Genomic DNA, 20,584 nt, shown 5'->3' with positions numbered 1-20,584 from the left:
ATAGTAACTTTATGTACCTATCTTGGAGGGTTATCGGGAAATTCAAATATAACAGTGTGTGACAAATGCATTAAAACAAAATATATGTAAAAGAAATAGCTCACCAAGAAAACATTTATCACTCGCCTCCTATGTAAAGCACTATGTAGGCTACTGGAGATTAAATAAAGAATGTAATGACACCACCTCAAAAAATAATATGGCAGGAGGAGAGTTGATGCCAAGTTCAGAATCGCATGGTGTGAAAAGTCCCATACCCAGCACAGACACAGAGTGCTATGGGACTGCAGAGAAGGAGAGTCCGGGAGCAGGGACTAGAAAGAGCAAGAGCTGCCTGGCAATTAGGATAAAACTGCAAACTGCAGTGAGGTTGGGAGGGCCGTTCACTAAGGAGCTGCCAAACATTTTTAAGTACCCTAATTACAGGATTGGTCTGGGGTTTGCAGAAAGCTCTGGTGGCACTGTGGAGGAGGGAAGTAGAGCTTCATCATCTTCATCATCATCATTACACTAAGGTGGACTGGACGTGGCTCCACGGGTATATGAGTGATTGGCCTGCCCTTCGGAGGCTGGGGCAAGCTGCCCCCATCAGGAATGACTTCCTCTGGGCTTTGTCTCCTCTCACTCTAGGGAGTCTCCGGTGGACTGCAGCGTTAGCAAATGTAGCAAGCTTGTAGGAGGAGGCGAGTCCAACCCTATGAACTACAACAGCTACATGGACGAGAAGAACGGCCCCCCTCCTCCCAACATGACCACCAACGAGAGGAGAGTCATTGTGCCCGCAGGTACCTTGGGAACCAGGCTGCCTGGCCAGCATTCACTTCACCAGTCATTGGGGGCTGTAGTGGAAGGGTAGGCCTGCTCCACGGGGCATTGAAACCTTACCTGGTACCCTCGTCTCCATGGAAATGCAAAATTAGGAAAGCTGTTCATCTTCCCTAACTCCCTAGCTGTCATCCAAGACAGGGTCCCAATTTTCAGCAGAACACCAAAGTGCTGGTTTCAGAAGCCCCACTGTTAAACAGAGCACATCACATACTCTACACCAGTGGCCTGGTACCCTAGGATGAGACCTGCTGAGGCTCAGAGGCAAGGCTACCTCATCCCAAAAGGAGTCCCATGAACTCCCAGACCTAGCCATCCCTGTCTTTAAGGAGGAGGGTGGCTACTGATGCCCCTCCCTCCCTTCAGGCATGTACTTCCTGCCATCTGCTGGGTTCCACCTTTCCAAAATTACAGCCAGCTCTTTCAGTTTTAAAATAGAAATAACTATATTTAACAAACGGAGTGCCTTCACACGTGTGCCACAAGTTATGTCATTATGTAAAAATAGTCTCTTTTTCCGAGGTATTGGTGCTGTTGGTTACAGAAAATAAAACCATTGTTCAATTCTTCAGTCCATTGGCCAGACGCGCTGCCTGGGCTTGCACTCACTAGCAAGCCCTGCCACCCGGACACAAAGGGAGTTTGAAAACTGCCACGTGTAGAACGGGTGCCAGGTAGTAGGAGCAAGAATGTCCAGATCTTAAACAGAGTGAATTACAGGGAGGGACCAAAACTAACCTTACCAAAATAGCTCCACCAAAGAGACTAACTCCCTCCATTGGTAAAAGTGAAAAGGCAGTTGTGTCTCAGGACAGAGGATCAGACGACTCTCTGAGGTAGTCCAGAAAAATGTGTTGGTCTAAAGGCACGATTTTGAGATGGGACCATCCTTCCAAGGAAAGCTGTACCTCACCATATCCTGGGACCACAGCCCATCCATGTGTTCTGGGCTAAACTCCAGGGGAGATGAAGGTGGAAAGTAGGGAAGAGTGAGGCAGGAGAGGAGGGGGTTGTGGGAATTGTTCTGTACCTTACAATATTTAAAAACTGTTCAAGTTCCTTCTTCCACTAACAAAAGAAGAGGAAGAAGAGTTTCATTTCTGGAGTGCTTTCCAGCTGCCAGGCATAAGATAAATTTGCTTTATCTTATGTCATTTAATGTTTGGTCTCCTGCCTCCTTCAGGGGATCCGCTGGTGATCATTAGCCCAGGTGCATCTTCTCCCTACTCAAAGACAATGCGACTATGTTGTTAAAACTAACATGATGGGGATTCTCAATGCTTCCCCAGGCAAGGCAGAGCCTTCCTTGCTCACTGGATATCAAGCTCTCCTGCTTCAGTCTAGCACAAGAAGAGAATCTTGGGGGACTAAAGCATTAGGGGATCACATTGTCTCTGAACCAATTTGTTGGCACCATCTCATTTTAGTAGTCATTTTGGGCGGGCTTATGGAAAGAGGATACAAATGGCCAGAATGGTGGATTGACCCTCTCACTCTTAATTGGTATTGACATGCTTTCAAAGGGAATAGCAAAATGTTGGACTTCAATGGGGCAAGTGAACTGTAGCAGGAATGATGAAAATAGTGTCAATTCATATCAAACATTTTCAAAGCACTTCGCCTAAGCAATTCATGAGCTGTGGATTTGCTTCATTATTTGGCCACTGGCTAGATCTTTAAGAATTATCCTCAGACATTTTGGCTTCCTCCTGGTCAGCCTCCTGGACATAAGGGAAAGTCTCATTTGGGCAGGTCCACAAATCAAAGCAATAAAACATTAGTGGAACAACCAATTGAATTTATGACGGGATTTTAAGACAAGTATAAATGAGCGCCTAGTTAATCACTAGCTCCATGTTCAGATGGGAAGAAACTAGGACTAAATCATCCAGGAAATACATTTGGAAGAGTTTAGCATGATCCAGAGTGGAAGATTTATAATTCATTGTGCTGTAGAGGGAGAGAAATAATATTGTGATAGAGCCCAAAGCAAGGGAGGAAATAATAAAATAAATAAAATATAGGGTATAAAATTGAATTTGAGGCCTTGGATACTAAAAGTGAGGAATTAGGAGAAGTGAAGGATGAAATAATATGCTACATAATCCAACTCCCTCCAGGACATTTTTCTTTAGAATTCTGAAATGGTGCAAACGTATTTCCATTTACCAATGGTCCGTGCCTAATTGCTGCTGGAGAGTAAAAGTAAAAAAAGCAAAAAATTTATCTGAAAGAGATAAATGCACACTTGTACAATGAAGCTTTAGAGGAGCTCTGCTTTTTGGCACAAGGGCTTTGTAACTTACAGGTGAGTAATTGAGGATGGTGAGGAGGCAAGAGGGGAGGGGGCTTTGGGAAGACCTCAGTTGGAACCCCAACACAGATTCTTACCAGCTGTGGGTCTTTGTGAAAGAGACTTGAACATCTATGACTCCACTTTCCATCTGTAGAATGGGGAGAACCAATTTTGCCAGGTTTCCTTGATGAGTAAAAGTGGGATGAATGGAGGAGCTGATGCATCCCACAGCTGTGCTACTAATGGTAACAGGGTCATGGATTGTTGGTATGACGTGCAGAAGCAGCCTGTGACGTGCATCCCCAAATTCTCCTCTTAAAGGGGTCCTCCAGCACACACACTACACTGCTCCCATGCATGTGTGGTGCTGGGCACATTGTAAGCCATACCGAGCCCTGACACCCAGATGCTTTCATATAAAAACCCAGGCGAGATGGAGAACCCTGCCAAAGGCACACAGCCAGCAGAAGACCCCCCTAAAAGCTCTGGGCAATGCCCTCTGGTCAGGCAATAGAACCTTGCCTTCTTCCCTAGTGCTCTCCTAAGCATCAAACCCTGTTCCCATCTTTGCCAAGAGCCTTCACAGTAGAATGAGTGTGTGAATTGATTGCTAGGGAGCACAGATATTCCTGCCAAATAAGCATGCTAAATAAAACAGGTCATGTAAAAGTCAGGGGTGACCCACTGCCTTGTAATAAAATTCAAGTCTCTCCTCCTCCAGGAAGCCTACTAGGACTCTCCACATTCACATTCTTCTCTGCCACCCAGGACCCTTGAACTACCACCATGAAATTCACTGCTTAGTTATTGCTTTGCTACTATTTTATGATAGGTATTGGGTGGGGGCAGGCTAAGAGCCACATAGTTGTCTTCTATGATGAGCATAATTTAAGGTATTTGTTGGACCCAATAACAATTGGTTGACAAGTGAAGACATGGGTTCCAGATGTAACAAGGGATAAGGAATAAGGGTCCTACTTAGTACAGAACCTGAAAGTGCACCCCACACACCTGGCTGAGGACTTGTGAGGGTCCCATGGTGGCATGGCTATTGTCCTTACATTGCTCAAATTCACTCACGGCTAAAAGTTTCCTGTCTTTAACATCATTTCTAATCTTTGAGTATTTAAATATCCTAAAGATGTTTGGGGAATGATCTGGTGGACATTTCAACACGGCTGTCCCCAAAAGGGAAAAACCCAGATTGGATTCATGTCAAACACCACTGGGTCTTCCAACCATGCAGATGGGATTGCTATAAAAGTTCATGCACAGATATTTCTTTTCTGAGGGATTGGTGCTCTTTCTTGAAATCATTAATGTTCTTAAAAACACAGATGGTTCCCCTTTCCAGAGATAGTGGTCCCTGGATCCATGCAATTGTGTCTATTTTCATTTTGATGCCACTTTTCTCAGGGAAAGGTCTCAATCACCCTCCAAGATCTTTAAGGGGCATCCTGTCAGGGGGCAGCTAAGAGCCTTCCCAGAGAGCTAAGTGGTTCAGGCAGCACCAGCTGCCATGGACTCAGATGGGCTGCTCTGAGGGGGGTCATCTAAAAGGGAACTAGCAAAGGGAGAGAGAGAGGAAGGGGGAAGGAAAGGGGACAGGAGGGAGAGAAATGGAGAGAGGAAAGGGGAGAGAAAGAGGGGAGAAGGAAAAAGAGGGAAGAAAGCAGAGAAAGACACAGGGGAGGGGGAAATGGGAGGGAGGAAAAAAGAGATGGACAGAAAAGAGAGAGGGGAAAGGGGAGGGAAAGGGAGAGAGAAAGACAGAAAGAGATGGAGAGAGGAAAGGAAAGAGAAAAGAAAGGGAGAAAGCCAGAGACAGAGAGAAATGAGGGAAGAAAGAGAGGAAGATTGAAAAAGAGGGAAGAAAGAAAGAAGAGAGAAGGGGGGAGACAGAGATAGGAAGAGAAGGGAGGAGGAGAGGGGAGAGAGAAGGGGGGACTTCTAGACTGTGTGAGCAGCCTTCCTTGCTGACCTCTCCTCTCCTCTACAGACCCCACGCTGTGGACGCAGGAGCACGTGCGGCAGTGGCTGGAGTGGGCGATAAAGGAGTACGGCTTGATGGAGATTGACACCTCCTTTTTCCAGAACATGGATGGCAAGGAACTGTGTAAAATGAACAAGGAGGACTTCCTCCGAGCCACCTCGCTCTACAACACGGAAGTGCTGTTGTCACACCTCAGTTACCTCAGGGAAAGTAAGTGCCAAGGGCCCAGGTCTTGGAGAAAGCGCTGTGGGGCTTGCTGGGTTCCCCACAGGTCAGGAAAGGGGGTCACTGTCATTTGTATTAGTCACCTGGGCAGAGGCCTAGGAGTGATACCCTTGGGGCTGCAACCCCTCAAGGTCATTTGGGCTCCTACAGACCCTTCAAGGGTCAGACTCAATCCTGAGTTATCAAGGGAAGCAAAATAGGCAATGCAGAAAAAGTAGGGTGCTGTGACATGGGGGTTGGGGGTCGACAGAGGCTAGTTACCCTGGTCCTGTGAAAGCCTCATTCTAGAAGTTACTTCTGCTCATAATTATGTAGAAAGGGAAGGTCTGGCTGACGTTTTCCTAAGAAATGATTTAAAGTTCCTGCAGGAAACTGAGTTTGTGCACTTGGGATTTAAGTTTTGAAAACTGACATAGTAACTTCCTCTTATCCTGGGGCCACTCTGATGCCCCCTGACCCTGCCTTACAGGCTGCTTCCTGCACACTTATTTGCTGAACAGGGAGAGTAGCCCATGCCACCAGGGTGATAGGATCGACAGGAAGCTTTCTCCTGGTATAGCCTGGAGAACAACAACAACAAAAAAGCTTTGGAAAAGGAGAGCTTAAGAAAGAAAGGGTTTATTTACTATGAGGCTCCCCAGCACCAAATGCCCATCAGTTCGATGTGAATTTCATTTGATTATAAACTGTACACAGAGCAGAGAATGGGACCTGCTCTGAAAATCTCAGCCTTAACTCTTCACCAGGTGATATAGCAGTACTACTTCTAATTGCTTTAGAGTTGTTCTGTGGCCCGAAATCACAGTACTAAGATTAGGGAGTTGAAGCCAGGGGAAGACAATGTGTGCTCATCTATGCAGGGGTATCCTCATGGCCAGGCCTGTCCAGACAGTGGGCAGGCTCTGGATGTAGTATTGACTATTAGTGGACAAAGGGGCTGGGACTATTAAAGACTTAAGTTTTGGGAAAGAGTTTGTTGATATAAAGTCCCCTTCAAAAGCTGAGGTCTTAGTACCTACACAGCCACCTTTCCTGGTCTGGTGGCCTCTGAGTTGGTTTGTGCCTTATTTGCTTTCTGTTGCTCAGTGGGTCTTTAACTCCCCCACCCCCTTATGATCTGCTGTCTTCAGGCAACCGCACAAAGTGCGCTGTGGAGAGTGGGGGGCAATACACACTAGCTGGAAAAATATTTTAAATGTCTTTGGAAGTTTCCACCCATCCTATCCCTCCGGGCTATCCGGTCACCTCTCCCAGGCGTCTGGGAACCAGTGGGTGAGAGTGGATGACGCAGTGTATGTTAGCACCAGAGCAATGACCTCATGTCTGAGTCTTGCTGCAATATGAGGTCAGTCCAAGAAGCAGCCGTTTCAGAAAGGGAGCCATTTTCCATCGAGTTTCTCTAAGCTTTGGATGATTAGCATCTTTCTAAGGATCTGTATTTCTCCAGCTTTAAGTGTTCATAGAATGATGGGGGAAAGGATCTTTGACCGGAATCGTGCAATGATCCAGAAAGGGCAGGGGCAGAGGGAGGCCTACAGAAGGTGGGTGCAAGAAGAAGACAGCAAGGCAGAGCAGAAGTCAGATCTGCTTTTCTGCCCCTCCTAGCATCAGCAGGAGGCTGAGATCCCTGAATCTTTTCCTTCTTTGTGAGAGAAGAGATGACAGCAGTGTGATATTCATATCACATAGGTCACATTATATCACTTATGATATATATGATATGATATTTGATAAACAATATCTTATTCATATATCACATAAAGGACCTAGTAATTTTTGGCTCCACTGTAGAGATCTTTGTTGGGAGTGTGTCCAAGTGCATTCAGAGTCAATAAGGGGGGAAGCCCATTCAGGCCATGGACCCATAAGCCTGGTTTTCTGACTGGTCTATAAACAGCCCAAATCCCCTTGGTACTTCCTGTCACCAAGAACCTGAGTCATAGACACTGAAATAAGACAAAATACCTGTGGCTCAAAAGGCCCAGGAATATGAGGAGGTGGCAGTTGGTGACCCTCAGGAGACTTCCTACTGAAGGAGGGTAGAAAGCAAGAGTGAATAGTAAGTAACCCAGTAGTGAATAAAGAGGGGGGACAGAGCTTGAAATTTGGGGGTAAAACATGGCATGCAAAAGGGTTGCTTCTTTCTATGAACATATGTAGACATCAAAGAAGATGCCTCTAAAGCAATCAAAATACAAAATTTCTAGAAAGGGGATCAATAGTAGAGCAAGTTTCAGAGTTGAGAGGAGATGGAATCAAGCTTGGCTATGGAAGGCCTTGGAAAGCACAGGACAGATTTCCAGAACCAGGAAGATGGTTGGGTGACAGCAGTGAATGATGGGAAGTTGCTCTGGCATTAAAGGTTTACTGTGAAAAAAATGAGCAGTGTTTATGATACCAGCTGAAGTGGGAGAGCTCAGTGTAAGGTGGTCTGTGCATCAACATAAAAACCATGTCTGCCTGCCAAAGCAAAGATTAAGACGGTGTATTAAGTCTTAAAAAAAAAAAAAGAAAAAAGAAAACTTGCCCCAATGTAGTGTTATAAGAGCCTGTTGAGGAATCCAGACTTGAAACTTCCTTATTCATGTTTCTTCCTCATTGGTGTCCTTCTTGGGGTCCAGCTTCTGGGACCCTCTATTTGGATGGTGGCTGGCTGCTAGGACATCTATCTGTAGGAGGCCAAGTGCCAGTGACTGTCAGCTCTCTGGATTGCTGTGAACTCCCTCAGGCTGACCAACATGTCTTCAAACACTTTATAGTTTTTCCAGACTGACTTCCAGTAGATGATTTGAGCTTAGGAGGGAGGCCAGTTCTTGGGGAAAAGGTTAAGTCAACTGAATTGAGACAAGGGGAAGGAGTGCTAATTCCTGTGCCTGTCATCTTGTCCTTTTGTTGGAGAGGGGGACCGAGTGCAAACATTTATAATTTAGCAAGAAGTGGAAGAAAGATAGTGGAGATCCCAGATGCAGATGGAAGTACAGGAGGGTAAAGGATAGCAGTTAGAGGGAAACTGGGGAGCAGAACCTGTGTGAGGATTGTTATTGGTAAAAATTGGTGGCACGGTTCTGATCTAATCTTTCTGGATTATTCTAGAAAAAGGGACACCTTGTAGGATAAGAAAATCTGGCATCAAATTTATACTTTCACAAAAGGTGCTTGACTGTTTATTCTGGTTGTTTGGGGGAGGGGAGCTCTACTTTTAAATTTTAAATTTAAAGATGAATTTTCCAGGGTGAGGAAGAAATAGCAGTGTCTCAAGTCCCTCATGCTAGGATTTATCCAGCCTGCCTGGAGGTGCCTGTCTTCACATTCGGGCATTTCAACTGTCCCCAGACAGAGTAACTTTGTAACACCACCCACACTTGAAATTCAAGGACTGAGAGGGATGGGTCTGGTTAGGATGCCTCAGTTCTTGGGGAATGCTTAAATCTTTAAGAATGCTTAAATCTCCTGGAAATAAGACAGGCCAGCATCTGCCTAGATGTCATTCACTTTACATAGACAGGGTGCCCCCTAGTGGACACCAAGTGGACCACTCTTATAATCCCCATTTCAAAGCCAAAGCAACTGAGGCCTGACACTCTTCAGGAACTGGTTCAAAGGCATTCAGGCACTGAAAAGCACCTGTCCTGGTCTCTAAGCCTCAGGCCTCTGAAGTCGCAGACTGAGACTTGACCCCAAGCCTCATGCTACTGCAGATGACAGGTCTATCCTGTCAAGAGATGCCCCGGCCCACAGTCAACAGCAAGCCAGCCTTCACCACACTTGCCTCCTCTTCCCAGCCTGAGACTTAGCCTCACTCTTCCAGGGCTTCCACTCAGAGGGCCAGGCCACTTACCCCACAGTGTTTTGTTTTTATTTGTACCAAGAGATAAGTGCTTTCCAAAAAACTTTCCTGTGGCCTCCTGGAATGAGGCAGATTAAGCCAAATCTATCCTCCGCCAACCCCTCTCTCTTCCCCACAGAGCCCCAAGCTCTGGGCTTGATTGGCAGCCCCACCAGAATCTCTCCCAGACACACCCCGTGGGGCAGAGGCTGTGTTTGCAAAAGGCAGGCTGTGGGAAATGAGATTGGGCCCCTCGAAAGATGAGCCTGGGACTTGGCAGTTCAGCCTCAGGGCCACTGGGGGGAGTTTGGGGATGTCCAAGAGTCCAGAAGCTCCTGGGAGGAGGGGGCAGCCAGAAGCAGAAGGAAAAAGAAGGCTTTTTTTTTGGTTTTTCCTTTAACAAACGAGTTGGGTTTGTCTGTCTTTCTGGGTCTGACCTAAGAAACTGTTTTCACACAGTGGCAGCTTAAGAGAATGAAATATATTGTGTGGCAGGGAGACCACAGGAAAGGTATCTATCTTGATTCCCATTTTTAATTTAAACTTAATGGAAAACACATTTTGCGTCTTGTAGTATTCCCACCTGCGACCTCAGATGGTCGGGCAAAGGTGATGGATCGGGGCAATCATGCTGGTGAAGATTATCCCTTCCAGGTCCAAGTCTGGCCAGGAAAGAACAGGATTCCAGCAGGACAAAAGGCCAGATCACCCTGGACTCAGCACTCAGCCAGGCCTGTTGTTTAGGAGTCTGACCGCCCTGCCCTGCCCCCTCCAGCCCATCCCACCCACACTCAGCTAGAGCCATTGACTGCGCAGAAAAGGGAGACCTGGCTCAATAGGCTGACGATGAGGGATGAGGGGCGCTGGTGGATTCTATGGCAACAGCGAGGCCCAGACAAAGGCTTTGACTACTGGGACGCTGCTCCAGGTGTCTCCCATGCTCCAGGTGTCCCAGATGAAAAGCAGGTTAGGCAAAGGGAATATGGAACTAAAGAAAGCACCCTCCTCCAGGGGTGGAGGTGGGGGTTGCCCCACACCTGCAAAGCTTCATGGTGCCCATTCCCATCTCCTTTCAGAACCCAGATTCTGTATTCAGGGGCAGATGGACTCAAAAATGGAAAATTATCTTTTCCTGATGCTCCTACTTTGGGAAGGCAATTCCAATCAGCAGCAGTTACTTTGTGCATTTAAGAGCAAAATGTGCTGTGAATAAATAAATATATACATGCATATATATCTACACACATTTACATATGTACATACATCAAATAATCAAGTAAATGAATGTTCCAATTGACGTATAACATACAGAATGTTGCAAAAATTGCAAGGGCACATTTCGGGGAATTATCACAAAAATGCATTCACTCACTTTTATAGGCACCACCCACCCCAAGTCAAGGAGTAGAAGAAAGGCATACTCCCTCTCTCCATCACTACTAACTTTTCTCCCCAAAGTTAACCACCTCCCTGCTTTTCAACACATACATGATTTTTGCCAGTTTCTTTGATTTGGCTTAGAGGCTGCAGGAGCTGGTGGTGGACTGAGGATCAGATGGGATCCTGCCTTCTGCAACTTCTGGCTGTGTGATCCTGAGCAAATAACTGGTCTTCTTTGAATGTTGATCTCCTCATCTGTAAAAGAGGGATTAATGTGATACTGACTTTGTATGACTCATGCAAGGAATAAGAGAGAGAATAGATAGAAAAGCGTCTGGCACATCATGCATGCATTGTCCAAGGGCATTGGCTTCTGTCTTTCCCATTCTAGCCTGTTAACTCTGAGAAGTGGGGGTTAGGAAAACTTAGGAGATGAACAGCATGCTAGATTGGCTCCAGGTCAGCCCAGAGAGGTCCTCAAAGCAGGAGAAATAAATTCAAAGCAACTAAGAAGGAGGCCTGACTCTACGAAGGACTTTCCTGCATCAGAACAAGTTCCCTTATGAAAAGAGTTTCTATATCATTCTCTATAGCCTGGGGACCTGGTTTAAAAAATTAGAGAAGAGAATGTGAGTCCCTTGGGAGAGAGACAAGAGGCCTCTGGCCTGCCTCTCCTCAGGAATGAAACTTGAACCAAGAACAAACTTTGGGCAAAACCCTTTTCCTAGGTTGCCATGAAATATGTATTTCATGCAAGCTTTGGAGAGGTTACACGACCCTTTCTCTTGGCTTTCTGGGAGTTTCCTGTGGAATTCACATGTGCCCAAGGAAGAACTTTCACCAGGGGGGAAATTTAATAAATGTGGTTTATCTAAGCTTCGTGCTCTCCGCTAACTTTGCACTAATGACTCAGGCATTTTGCTCCTCAGAGACCGTCATTTTTCTTTATTTGCTCCAGCAGTGAGGTTTCAGCCTCAGGGAGAGAATGTCGGGGACAGAGATGCAGACATTCTTTTATTCCTGAGATTCTTTTGAATTCCCTTGGAACATTTGATTCCTTTGCTTAACCTCCTTTCAGTTGCGGAGGATTATTTCTTATTGCAGCAGAACCCATTCATAACTCTAATTTCAAAAGGCAAGACAAAGGCTCAGCAACCTCTCCTATAAAGGGTTTTATTGTATGTAATTGTGGTGTCTTGGGAAAAGGGAAATAAAAATAGTAATGACAACAGCTAGCATTTATTGAGCACTTACTATGAACCAGGATCTGTTCTGAGCTTTACACACACAGAGGATTTTACTTAATCCTCACAACATCCCTATTAGGAAAGTTGTTACTATCAATCTCTTGTCCAGATGAGAGGTCTGGGCTCGGATGAGATAAATGGATAGAGGTCATAAAGCTTATCATTGGTAAGAGGCAGGTCTAATTTTAAAATCATTTGCATAATGACCTCCACCAAAATGAAGTTATCCTTGCCCCACTTTATCACTGATATTCTTGAGAATGGAATCACCAAATGGTAGCCAATTCTTGGTATCACATTCAGGGGAGAGTGTCATTTATAAAACGGTCTCCACATATTTGTACTTTGGCATATAGCAGTCTCCAGGAGTTGCCCCACTCCTGGCTAGAACCGTTTCAGGACCAGAAGGAACAGTCACCCAAGCTAAAAGTCATATGTCCTAGCAGTTGGAAGATTCTTATAAAATCCCACTTCTCGCGGTCGGTCTGGTAAGGCTCACAGCTTCTCTGAGGCACACAACCAAACGCCCACAGCTGGGTGAGGCTGTGAGGCGGCAGCCTGCTTCGGCTTCCCCTCCATGACGGGACTAAAAATAGGTGTGTCTGACAGCCCGTTCCCAGCCTGGCACCCCGTCAGTCCCCTCAGCCACGAGCAGCAGAAGGAAGGGTTGTTCAGAAAGACTTTCTCAGCCTCAAACACATGTGCCGAGCTTACGGTATCCTTTGTGAAAGCAGATCTCAGCCTTAGTTCTGATGGCGTTTTAAAATTTCCCCAGGAGAATCATGACAAGAATTCCTCAAACGCTTAAATTTTATAAAAATAAAACCATTGCCTTCACTTTAAACAAAAGAATAAATCTAGTTTTAGGAGGAAAGGGAGAATGTGTTTTACATGCGGCAACACAAACTGATATCCCTTCAAAATGCCTGGCCTGGTACAGAATAGGTATGCATCAAAGTGTAATCTTAAAAAGACTGTGTGTCAGCACCCTGGGATGGCAGGAAGTTCAGTGCCTGGCTCCTCATGGTTAGTTGTGTTCTCTTAGACATAGGAAAAAGGAGGAGAAGTTCCTATTTATAGTAGCACCATCCCACCCCCTTCCCAACTCCCAGTGTCCTCTCCACCAGTAATGAATATTCAAGCACCTGGGTCCCACCTGTTAAAGGACCTGCATGTACAGAAACCCAAAGGATTCAGCAGGGATGGCTAGCACCAGATTTTCCTCTAGGATGTGGCAAACTATAAGCTGCAGATCAAAAATCTGGCTCTTGGATAAAACAAAAACTAAGAAGAATGTACAAAGGAGACTGCATTTAACCTATAAAGCCTAAAATATGTACTAAATAGCCTTTATATTAAATGTTTACTGAACCTGCTCTAGTAAAATCTTTTCATTTTTCTGATGAACAAATCAAGTCTAGTCACTTACCCACCATCAGTCAGTGAGTTGGTAACAGATCCACCACAGACCTGGGTGGACTGATTGATTCTCAATCCTGTGTTACTTCCATGACATGGTCATGACATGGTGCCCAAGAACATCAGGTTATGAACATGGCCAACTCAGGAGGGCATAGACTTATTTCTTCAACAAGTAGTCTGTTCTGATCTACCTTGGCCATAACTCCATAAGCTATTATACTCCTGCATGATTGGCTCTAAGCATATAAGTTGCTTTAGCTTATTCTTGCTCTCTGGAAATCCTCTGTCTACTTTTCCTCTCTCCTTTTCCCCTCTTCTCCCTTTTCGTGCCATCTCCTACTCTGAATCACAGAGCAATGATTTGATTTTAACTTGTATTAGTCAGCTTTCCTTTACTGTAACAAATGTCTGAGATAATCAACTAATAAAGAGTAAAGGTTTGTTTGGGCTTACAGTATTAGGTTTCAGTCTATGATCCATTGGCCCTGTTGCTTTGAGGCTGTGGATAAACATCATGATAGGAGCACATGCTTCCCTCACAAATGGGAACCAAAAAGAGAAATGGGAGAACAAGGGCCCCAGTATCACCTTCTAGGGCACACCCCACAGAGACTTCAAAACCTCCCATGAGGCTGCACCTCTTTGGTTAGGTTTTGCCAGCTCCCAATAACTCCACACTGGGAGCTGAGCCTCTCTGTGGGCTTTTGGGGTACATTCTAGACCTAAACTATGGCATAATCTTTGTCCTTTTTCCCTTTGCTTTTCAGGTTCACTGTTGGCCTATAATACAACCTCCCACACAGACCAGTCCTCACGACTAAGTGTCAAAGAAGGTAAATCTGTTTTCTCAAGACTTAGAATTGTCTTCAGTCCTAGGCATGACACAGTCAGTCCCATACTGTTAAGATTGGGGTGGAAAAGTTTAGATCTGCACACCAACTTCCTTGTTCCACTCAGTCTTTTCTGGCATACAAGAAACCAAAGCTTTTCTCACTATGCCACCAATTGTAAGGCTACATTGAAGAAATATCTTGTAATGATATCATAAAGATAAAACTTGAAGTTATTATTCCATAAAAGAATATGTGTTGTCCCTGAAAAGAAATGAATACTGCCTACTTCAAAGCTGAAAGTTGGGGGTTTTCTCTTCTGAAGATAATGAAATAAAGATTTCAAGGATTTCAGCACAGCCATCTTTTTAAGGTTCTTTTCTTAGCAAATTTTAGTGGTATCAATTCATAGTTTAAATGGAGATTTGAGGATTTGATCTAGTCTGGTTTGGTTTGGTTTTATTTGGTTTGGTTCAGAGAGAAAGAAAACTGTCTCAGCAAATTATTTTTGCCAACAAGGATTTTAGCACACATCACAATAGCATTTCTCAGCATCTTTATCAAATAATGTCATGAAGATTGGTCCTGACGCTGCGTTAAATTTTAACCAAGTGAATAACTCATGGATCCTGGTTAATGGAGGAAAAAAATGTGAACAAATAGTTATTAGAACCTAGAGAAGGACTGAAAAAAATCTTTCTGAGATAAAAGAAAAATTCCACAGTGGAAGGGTCTTGAATGGGAGTTTTCAGAATGATAGGAGTATGGCAGCCAAACTCTCTCTGTCCTCCCATATTTTCTTTTTTTTTTTATTAGTTGCTCATGACAATACAATGATCTTGACATATCATACATTTGAATCAATTAACTCACACCTGCCATCATATAAATAAAGGCAGGTTTTGGTGTGTGTTGCATATTGTGTAGAGCAGAACAATGTTTCGGAGATGCACCAGGCTCTTCTGAGGGAAGAGACCGTTTGGTTCAATATCCTCATGGGATACAGAGAAAACAGAGACCCAAACAGCCCCTGTGTCTTGTCCAAGGCTACATCTTTGATCACACAGGACTTGACATTTGCTATTAAGAATCTATAATTTAACAATGATCAGAACCTTTATTTAATGCAAGAAATATAGATTATAATGAATCTACTTTTAAACATTTGTGTTTTTCAATTGTTCCCTTCTTCTCTCCTTCCCCACCAAGTGCCAGTCCTGCTTCTGCTATTGTATATTCTTTCCAAATCAGATCTATTGAATGGCATCATGAAAATTGAAGCTGTATTGACTCATTCTGCATTCTAAGCCAAACTTGACTTGATGACCTATTTTAACATCAGGTTTCAAATGTCTATAAGAGAGAACATCTATTTTTGAGGCAAATATATTTGAGGTCAGGGAAGCTTTGGCTTCCTTTGGGAAAACCACTCTCTCCCCTGAGCCTCAGTTGCTGTCAAGAGCAGGGGCTGAACTAAGTCAGTAGGAGCCAAGCCTGATTTGGGAGTTCTTATTGAGTCTCACTTGTTAAGTTTCATTTCATTTGCAGATTTGGAAGGAAGCAAGAGAGAGACAAAGGAAAGGAATCATTGGAAGGAAGAGGAAGGGGGAGGGAGGGGAGAAAGAAATGAAGGAAAGAATAAAGAAAGGAAGGAGGGAGGCAGTGGAGGAAGTTAAATCTTCCCATTGCTAAATGAAGATTCAAGGTTACAAACTACAGACAACTGACCACCTCAGAAAGTTCCAGTGAGGCTCTGGGCCAGGCAGAGCCAGTGGGAGATTTAGTACTGAGCTTAAAACACAGGTTTTAGTTTGGAAACCGGGTTAGGTAAGTTGAAATGTGTTGTTAACCTACCATGTCCTCTCTGGGGTGTCAACCCTCAGCCCTCTTCTCTACCTGCAGCACTGCATCCCTGACCATCTCTGGGCCCTTTTGTGTTTGGGGAGCACATTTGCAAGGCTTCTGCCTTATTCAGGCTGATTGCAAGAGCAGCCCGCTCTTCCTGGGTAGCAACCCCTCTTCTGAAATGAATTAACCGGGAGTATCCAGGCAAATGCACACAGCCAGGGCCCCATTCAGGTGGTGCTGGGCATTTATCTCCCAGCATCAGCCCTGGCCTCTAGAGTCTATTAAGTCTGGGCTTTGCAGGTGCATCTTTTGTCCCCTATAAAGCTCTCCACTTGAGCCGCCTTGCTCCTCTATCGCCTCCCCCCTGGAGAGATGGTCTGAATCTGTCTGAACAACCCAGCAAGCCACAAAACAAAGTGCATTAGCAAGACAAAGCTTACCAGGCTCCTCTCTCCCTCCCTTTCACCCTCCTCCCCACCTCTCCATCTCTCTTCTCTAATAGCTATGTTTATTTTTTTTAAAATATTAAATGGAAAAAGAAAAAGGAGACATTCTGCTGCAACCTTGGCTCCATCTTCTTTGAATAATAACACATACATAGCCCCAGAAAAACTCAGAGTTCAGCAAAAGCACGGGAGCTGGGTGCTATGGGTGGGTATAGACCTGCACACACACGTGCACGCCCCAAAGGGCAGGTGCTGGTATCAGGTGCAAAGCAAAGAAGTTGAGGAAAAGATGTCTATTAATGTGTCTTCAAAGAGCTTATCAAATTAGAATGCCTCTTTACTTTAAAATGGCATAATCACTCTTCCAGCTTGCCTTTTAAAATTATAGCTGCAATTCTTAAGGGTTATTTGTTGCCCAGACATTCAAGACTTGGTTTTAAAAATTAATTTATAGCAATCTTTATTATCTTGCATTAAGTATTCTGGGCACATGAATCAGACCCAGCTAGAGTAGGGGTGCTCTCCCCATTTTTGGTCATCCAAGTTAATGCACTTAAAAATAAATAAATAAATGAGTATGGAAGTAACTGTTGCCCAATTGCCAGATCAGGCATAGAGTCACTTCTACAGGATTTTCCACAGTGGACACTTTCATGTACTTTTCTTTTGAGGCTTGCATCATCGCTGTGAGTTAGTTATTGTTACCACCATTTTATAGATCGATATCAAGTGACTCACAGCTATTCAATGGCAGAGTAGGGACTCAAATTCAGGTTACAGGACTAAATGTCCCTCAGTCCCTAAATCCTGATTTCACAGAAGTGAAGCAGAATAGTGGCTACTAGAGGCTGGGAAAGGAGTGGAGAGAGGATCGCTGATGGGTACAGGGGTATAGTTGGAGAGGAGGAATAGCATAGTAGGCTAACTAGGGTTGACATCAATTAATTGAATATTACAAAATAGCTAGTAGAGAGGATATTGAATAATACAAATCCTCAATACAAATAATGGTAAATGTTTGAGGTGATAGATGTGCCAATTACCCTGATCTGATCAGTGCACAATGTATAACCTATATTGAAATGTCACTCTGTACTCCATAAATATGTACAATTATTTTGCATCATTTAAGATTTTTCAAAAAATTAAATGCCCCTTTTCAGATGGTCTTCCTAATGAATAGGCATTTCCTTTTAGTTGCCTTTTAATAAAAACAATACCTAGCCTCAATATAATTTGAATAAAAAGAATATTTTTTTTTTCATTCTTTTTCTGGCCCTGCAGTTTCCCAGGGTCACCTCCAGCTACATGCCTAAGAGTTCTCATTTTCTGAAGATGAACTCATACACAACCTCTGCTTAGCAACACCCTCTGGTCCAGACTGCACAAAGGAACACATGGAGATCTTTGTAGAACACTGAGCCCTAGGACAAATATTAATACAACTCCAGTCATAGGAGACATCTAGAACAGTCAAATTCAAAGAGATAGAAAGTACATGAAGGTTACCAGAAGTTCAGGAAGGAGAGTGCCACTGAACCGTACACTTAAAAGTGGTTGAAATGGTAAAATTTGGATCATACATGTTTTGCTAAAGCAAAAAAAAAAAAAAAAAAAAAAAAAGATTAAAAAGCCTGGCCTAAACATGACAGATTAATTCTGAATCTCCAGGAGGGTCTATGAGGCCTAGAATTTGTTTTTTAAAGTTCTCCAGGTTACTCCTGCCCTGCAGCCAGCCTTAAAGCCCTGCTTTGTAGCACACAGACACACCAGAAAGAGGGTAAGGAGACAGACTCATCTCAGAGCCAGACCAGGTGATTTTGGAGATACACTGGGATATTGATCTTGACTTTGTTTATCCCCACATCATCCCAAACCCAGAACCTATGGATATATTAATAAAACCATGGAGGGAGTGAAGGGACCACTTGAGCATGCTTCGGTCTCCCATCACTGTTATTGATGATGATGTACTCATTACCAATTTTGACATCTTTATATTCATTCAGCACTTCACATTTTAGAAATCTCATTCTGCTACATCTCTATTTGGTCCTTTAAAAAGGAGATATTGTATTGCATACTTGATTTTACAGGACACTGAGGTTCTAGAAGTTAAGTGATCTATCCGAGTATTTATGGTCCCAGAGCTACTGACTCTGTACTTCCTTCTCTCAGCTTCTCTGGGCTGCAGACCTGAGCACGCTGCTCTGATAGCAGGTCAGAGCTTCTCTGTTTTCTGGGGAAACCCAGCCTGGGGGCCTTCCCAGTGTGCTCAGCTGGAATAGCAGTAGGCAAGAATCAGCAGATGTCTTCTTTAGGGCTGCTGTGCACGCCTAAGCCCTCATTTCCTTAGCTCCTCATGCCGAATCTGTTTAAATACCTCTGACTCCCCAGAAGACAGAGGATATTGAGCTCTTTGTTTATTAACTCCTGGAACTCATAAACCCACCAAGGGCCAGCAGTGCGCTGAGCTGCTAGCCCCAGCCTGGGAGCATTTCAGAACCTACTTCTGAGTCAAAAACCAAAAACCTCGGCCCACTGAGGGTAGATGGTCTGCCTGCAGAATCACCATCACCAGCAATTGCCTTAGCTAATGGATAAACAGTCTGTCTCTACTGGCTAAGAATGGAAAGGAGAGGGGGCCGGGAAGGGGGGAAGAAATTACCTCTCTGTGTTCTCTATAGTAAACCTAACTTGGACTGAAGACCAAGCTAACAAGTGCCTTGCTTCTTTCAAAGAGATTTCTTGATGGCAGGGGCTGTGACTATACTAACAGCCTCCTTTTTGCAGCCCTTTATTGTTTGCAGAGTGTTTTATTGTCTATTAATTCATCGGTGCAGAGCCCTTCTGCCAACACCATCTCCATGAGACAGCAAGGCTGTACTGTTATTATTCCCATTCTGCAGATAATGAAAACAAGGCTCAGAGCTAACAGCATTTCTTAGAAGTAACCCCAGGTCTTAGGTTCTTTTCTCCCTCCAGGCTGTTTCCCACATTATTATCTCAGCATATTTAATTCAGGCATCTGACAGCTTCTTAAACATTCTTTAATTAATGCCCCAATTTACTAAGGGCAGGTGTTCATCTCATATTTCAATATTACAGCATATTAAGTACTCATGCTCTGGACTCAGTCTGTGACTTTGGTTTCCCCCTGTATAAAATGAAGATAATTATAGTACCCTTTAAAAGATGATGCAGTACTCATAAATCAGCATGATGTCTGATATATTCAACAAAAGTTATAATAAGGCATTATTATCTAGAGTAAAACTTATAATAGTAATTAACATTATTGCAGAAATATAATATGTTTGAGGGTTTACCAGTTGCTAATACTGTGAAGGGCCATAAATGGGTCATGAAGGGCTATGCAGGATACTGTATCATGTGTAAGACAACCGGGTGGTTTAAAAATTTATTAGGGAGAGGCACCTATAAAGTAGAATAACAAAATTGCATGTAATCAAATATAAAAATGCATGCTACAGATAAGAAGTCCTCTGAGTACACTGAGGGGATGAAAATCAGCAAGTGCTTTTTAGTTGAACATCAACTAGAACAGCTACTCCAAACTTTTTATATGACAGAAGAGATCTAAGAGTGAGGTCACACAGGGAGTGAAAACAATTATATGTAAGTCATGTATTGTTAATCTGAAAAACTCTAAAATCTAAATCACTTCTGGTCCCAAGCATTTCAATAAGGGATATTCAATTTCTATAAATATATTTATGCATTGTAGATCTCTGGTACACCTTAGTCAGGAGTGGACCTAAATTCTGGGAGTCATGCCCTCCTATACCTCATTCATTCATTCATATATTCATTCATTCCGTCTGTCAGTTATTCTTCATTTATTAAGAATCCACTCAGTACAGAACACTAGGCTGAACCCTGAAAATATAGTAAGCCCAGTACTGACCCTCAAGAGGCTCTCGTCAAATAGACAGGTAAAGAAGGAAAGAAATACTGTGTGCTGGAACGTGAGTGATACATCACCAAATCTTTCCATTCTCCCTGCACTTAGATTCTCTGTGGAGGTAACCTCTGTGGTTTAATTTGAGAAGTTATGATGAAAGATGGAGACCTCTAGAAACACACAGTGTAGCACAGCTGGCGATGGATATCTAAACAAAGTCAGGGTGGACACCAAAGAAACTATGGGTGTGGGTCTGGGTGCATGGAGGGCGGTGTCATTTCAGGTTGGATCTTGCAGAAGGGAGCCCAGGTGAGTCCCTGT

General features: G+C 43.9%; 1 protein-coding gene across 3 annotated transcripts in view; it reads left to right on the top strand.

Moving 5' to 3' along the window:
• The window catches only part of Fli1 (Fli-1 proto-oncogene, ETS transcription factor), a 120,373-nt gene that overhangs the window by 76,705 nt on the left and 23,084 nt on the right, over positions 1-20,584 (top strand). For all 3 annotated transcript variants that reach the window (XM_076846180.1, XM_076846181.1, XM_076846179.2), the window contains exons 3-5: positions 631-785; positions 5,121-5,324; positions 13,982-14,047. In XM_076846180.1, coding sequence (XP_076702295.1) covers positions 631-785; positions 5,121-5,324; positions 13,982-14,047 — 425 coding nt within the window. The remainder of the gene's footprint in view (positions 1-630; positions 786-5,120; positions 5,325-13,981; positions 14,048-20,584) is intronic.

Source organism: Callospermophilus lateralis, chromosome 2 (genome assembly GCF_048772815.1).
Source record: "Callospermophilus lateralis isolate mCalLat2 chromosome 2, mCalLat2.hap1, whole genome shotgun sequence".
In the NCBI taxonomy this organism is placed as follows: domain Eukaryota; kingdom Metazoa; phylum Chordata; class Mammalia; order Rodentia; family Sciuridae; genus Callospermophilus; species Callospermophilus lateralis.
Note: the sequence above shows the minus strand (reverse complement) of the source record. Positions and strands in the feature narration are given on the sequence as shown.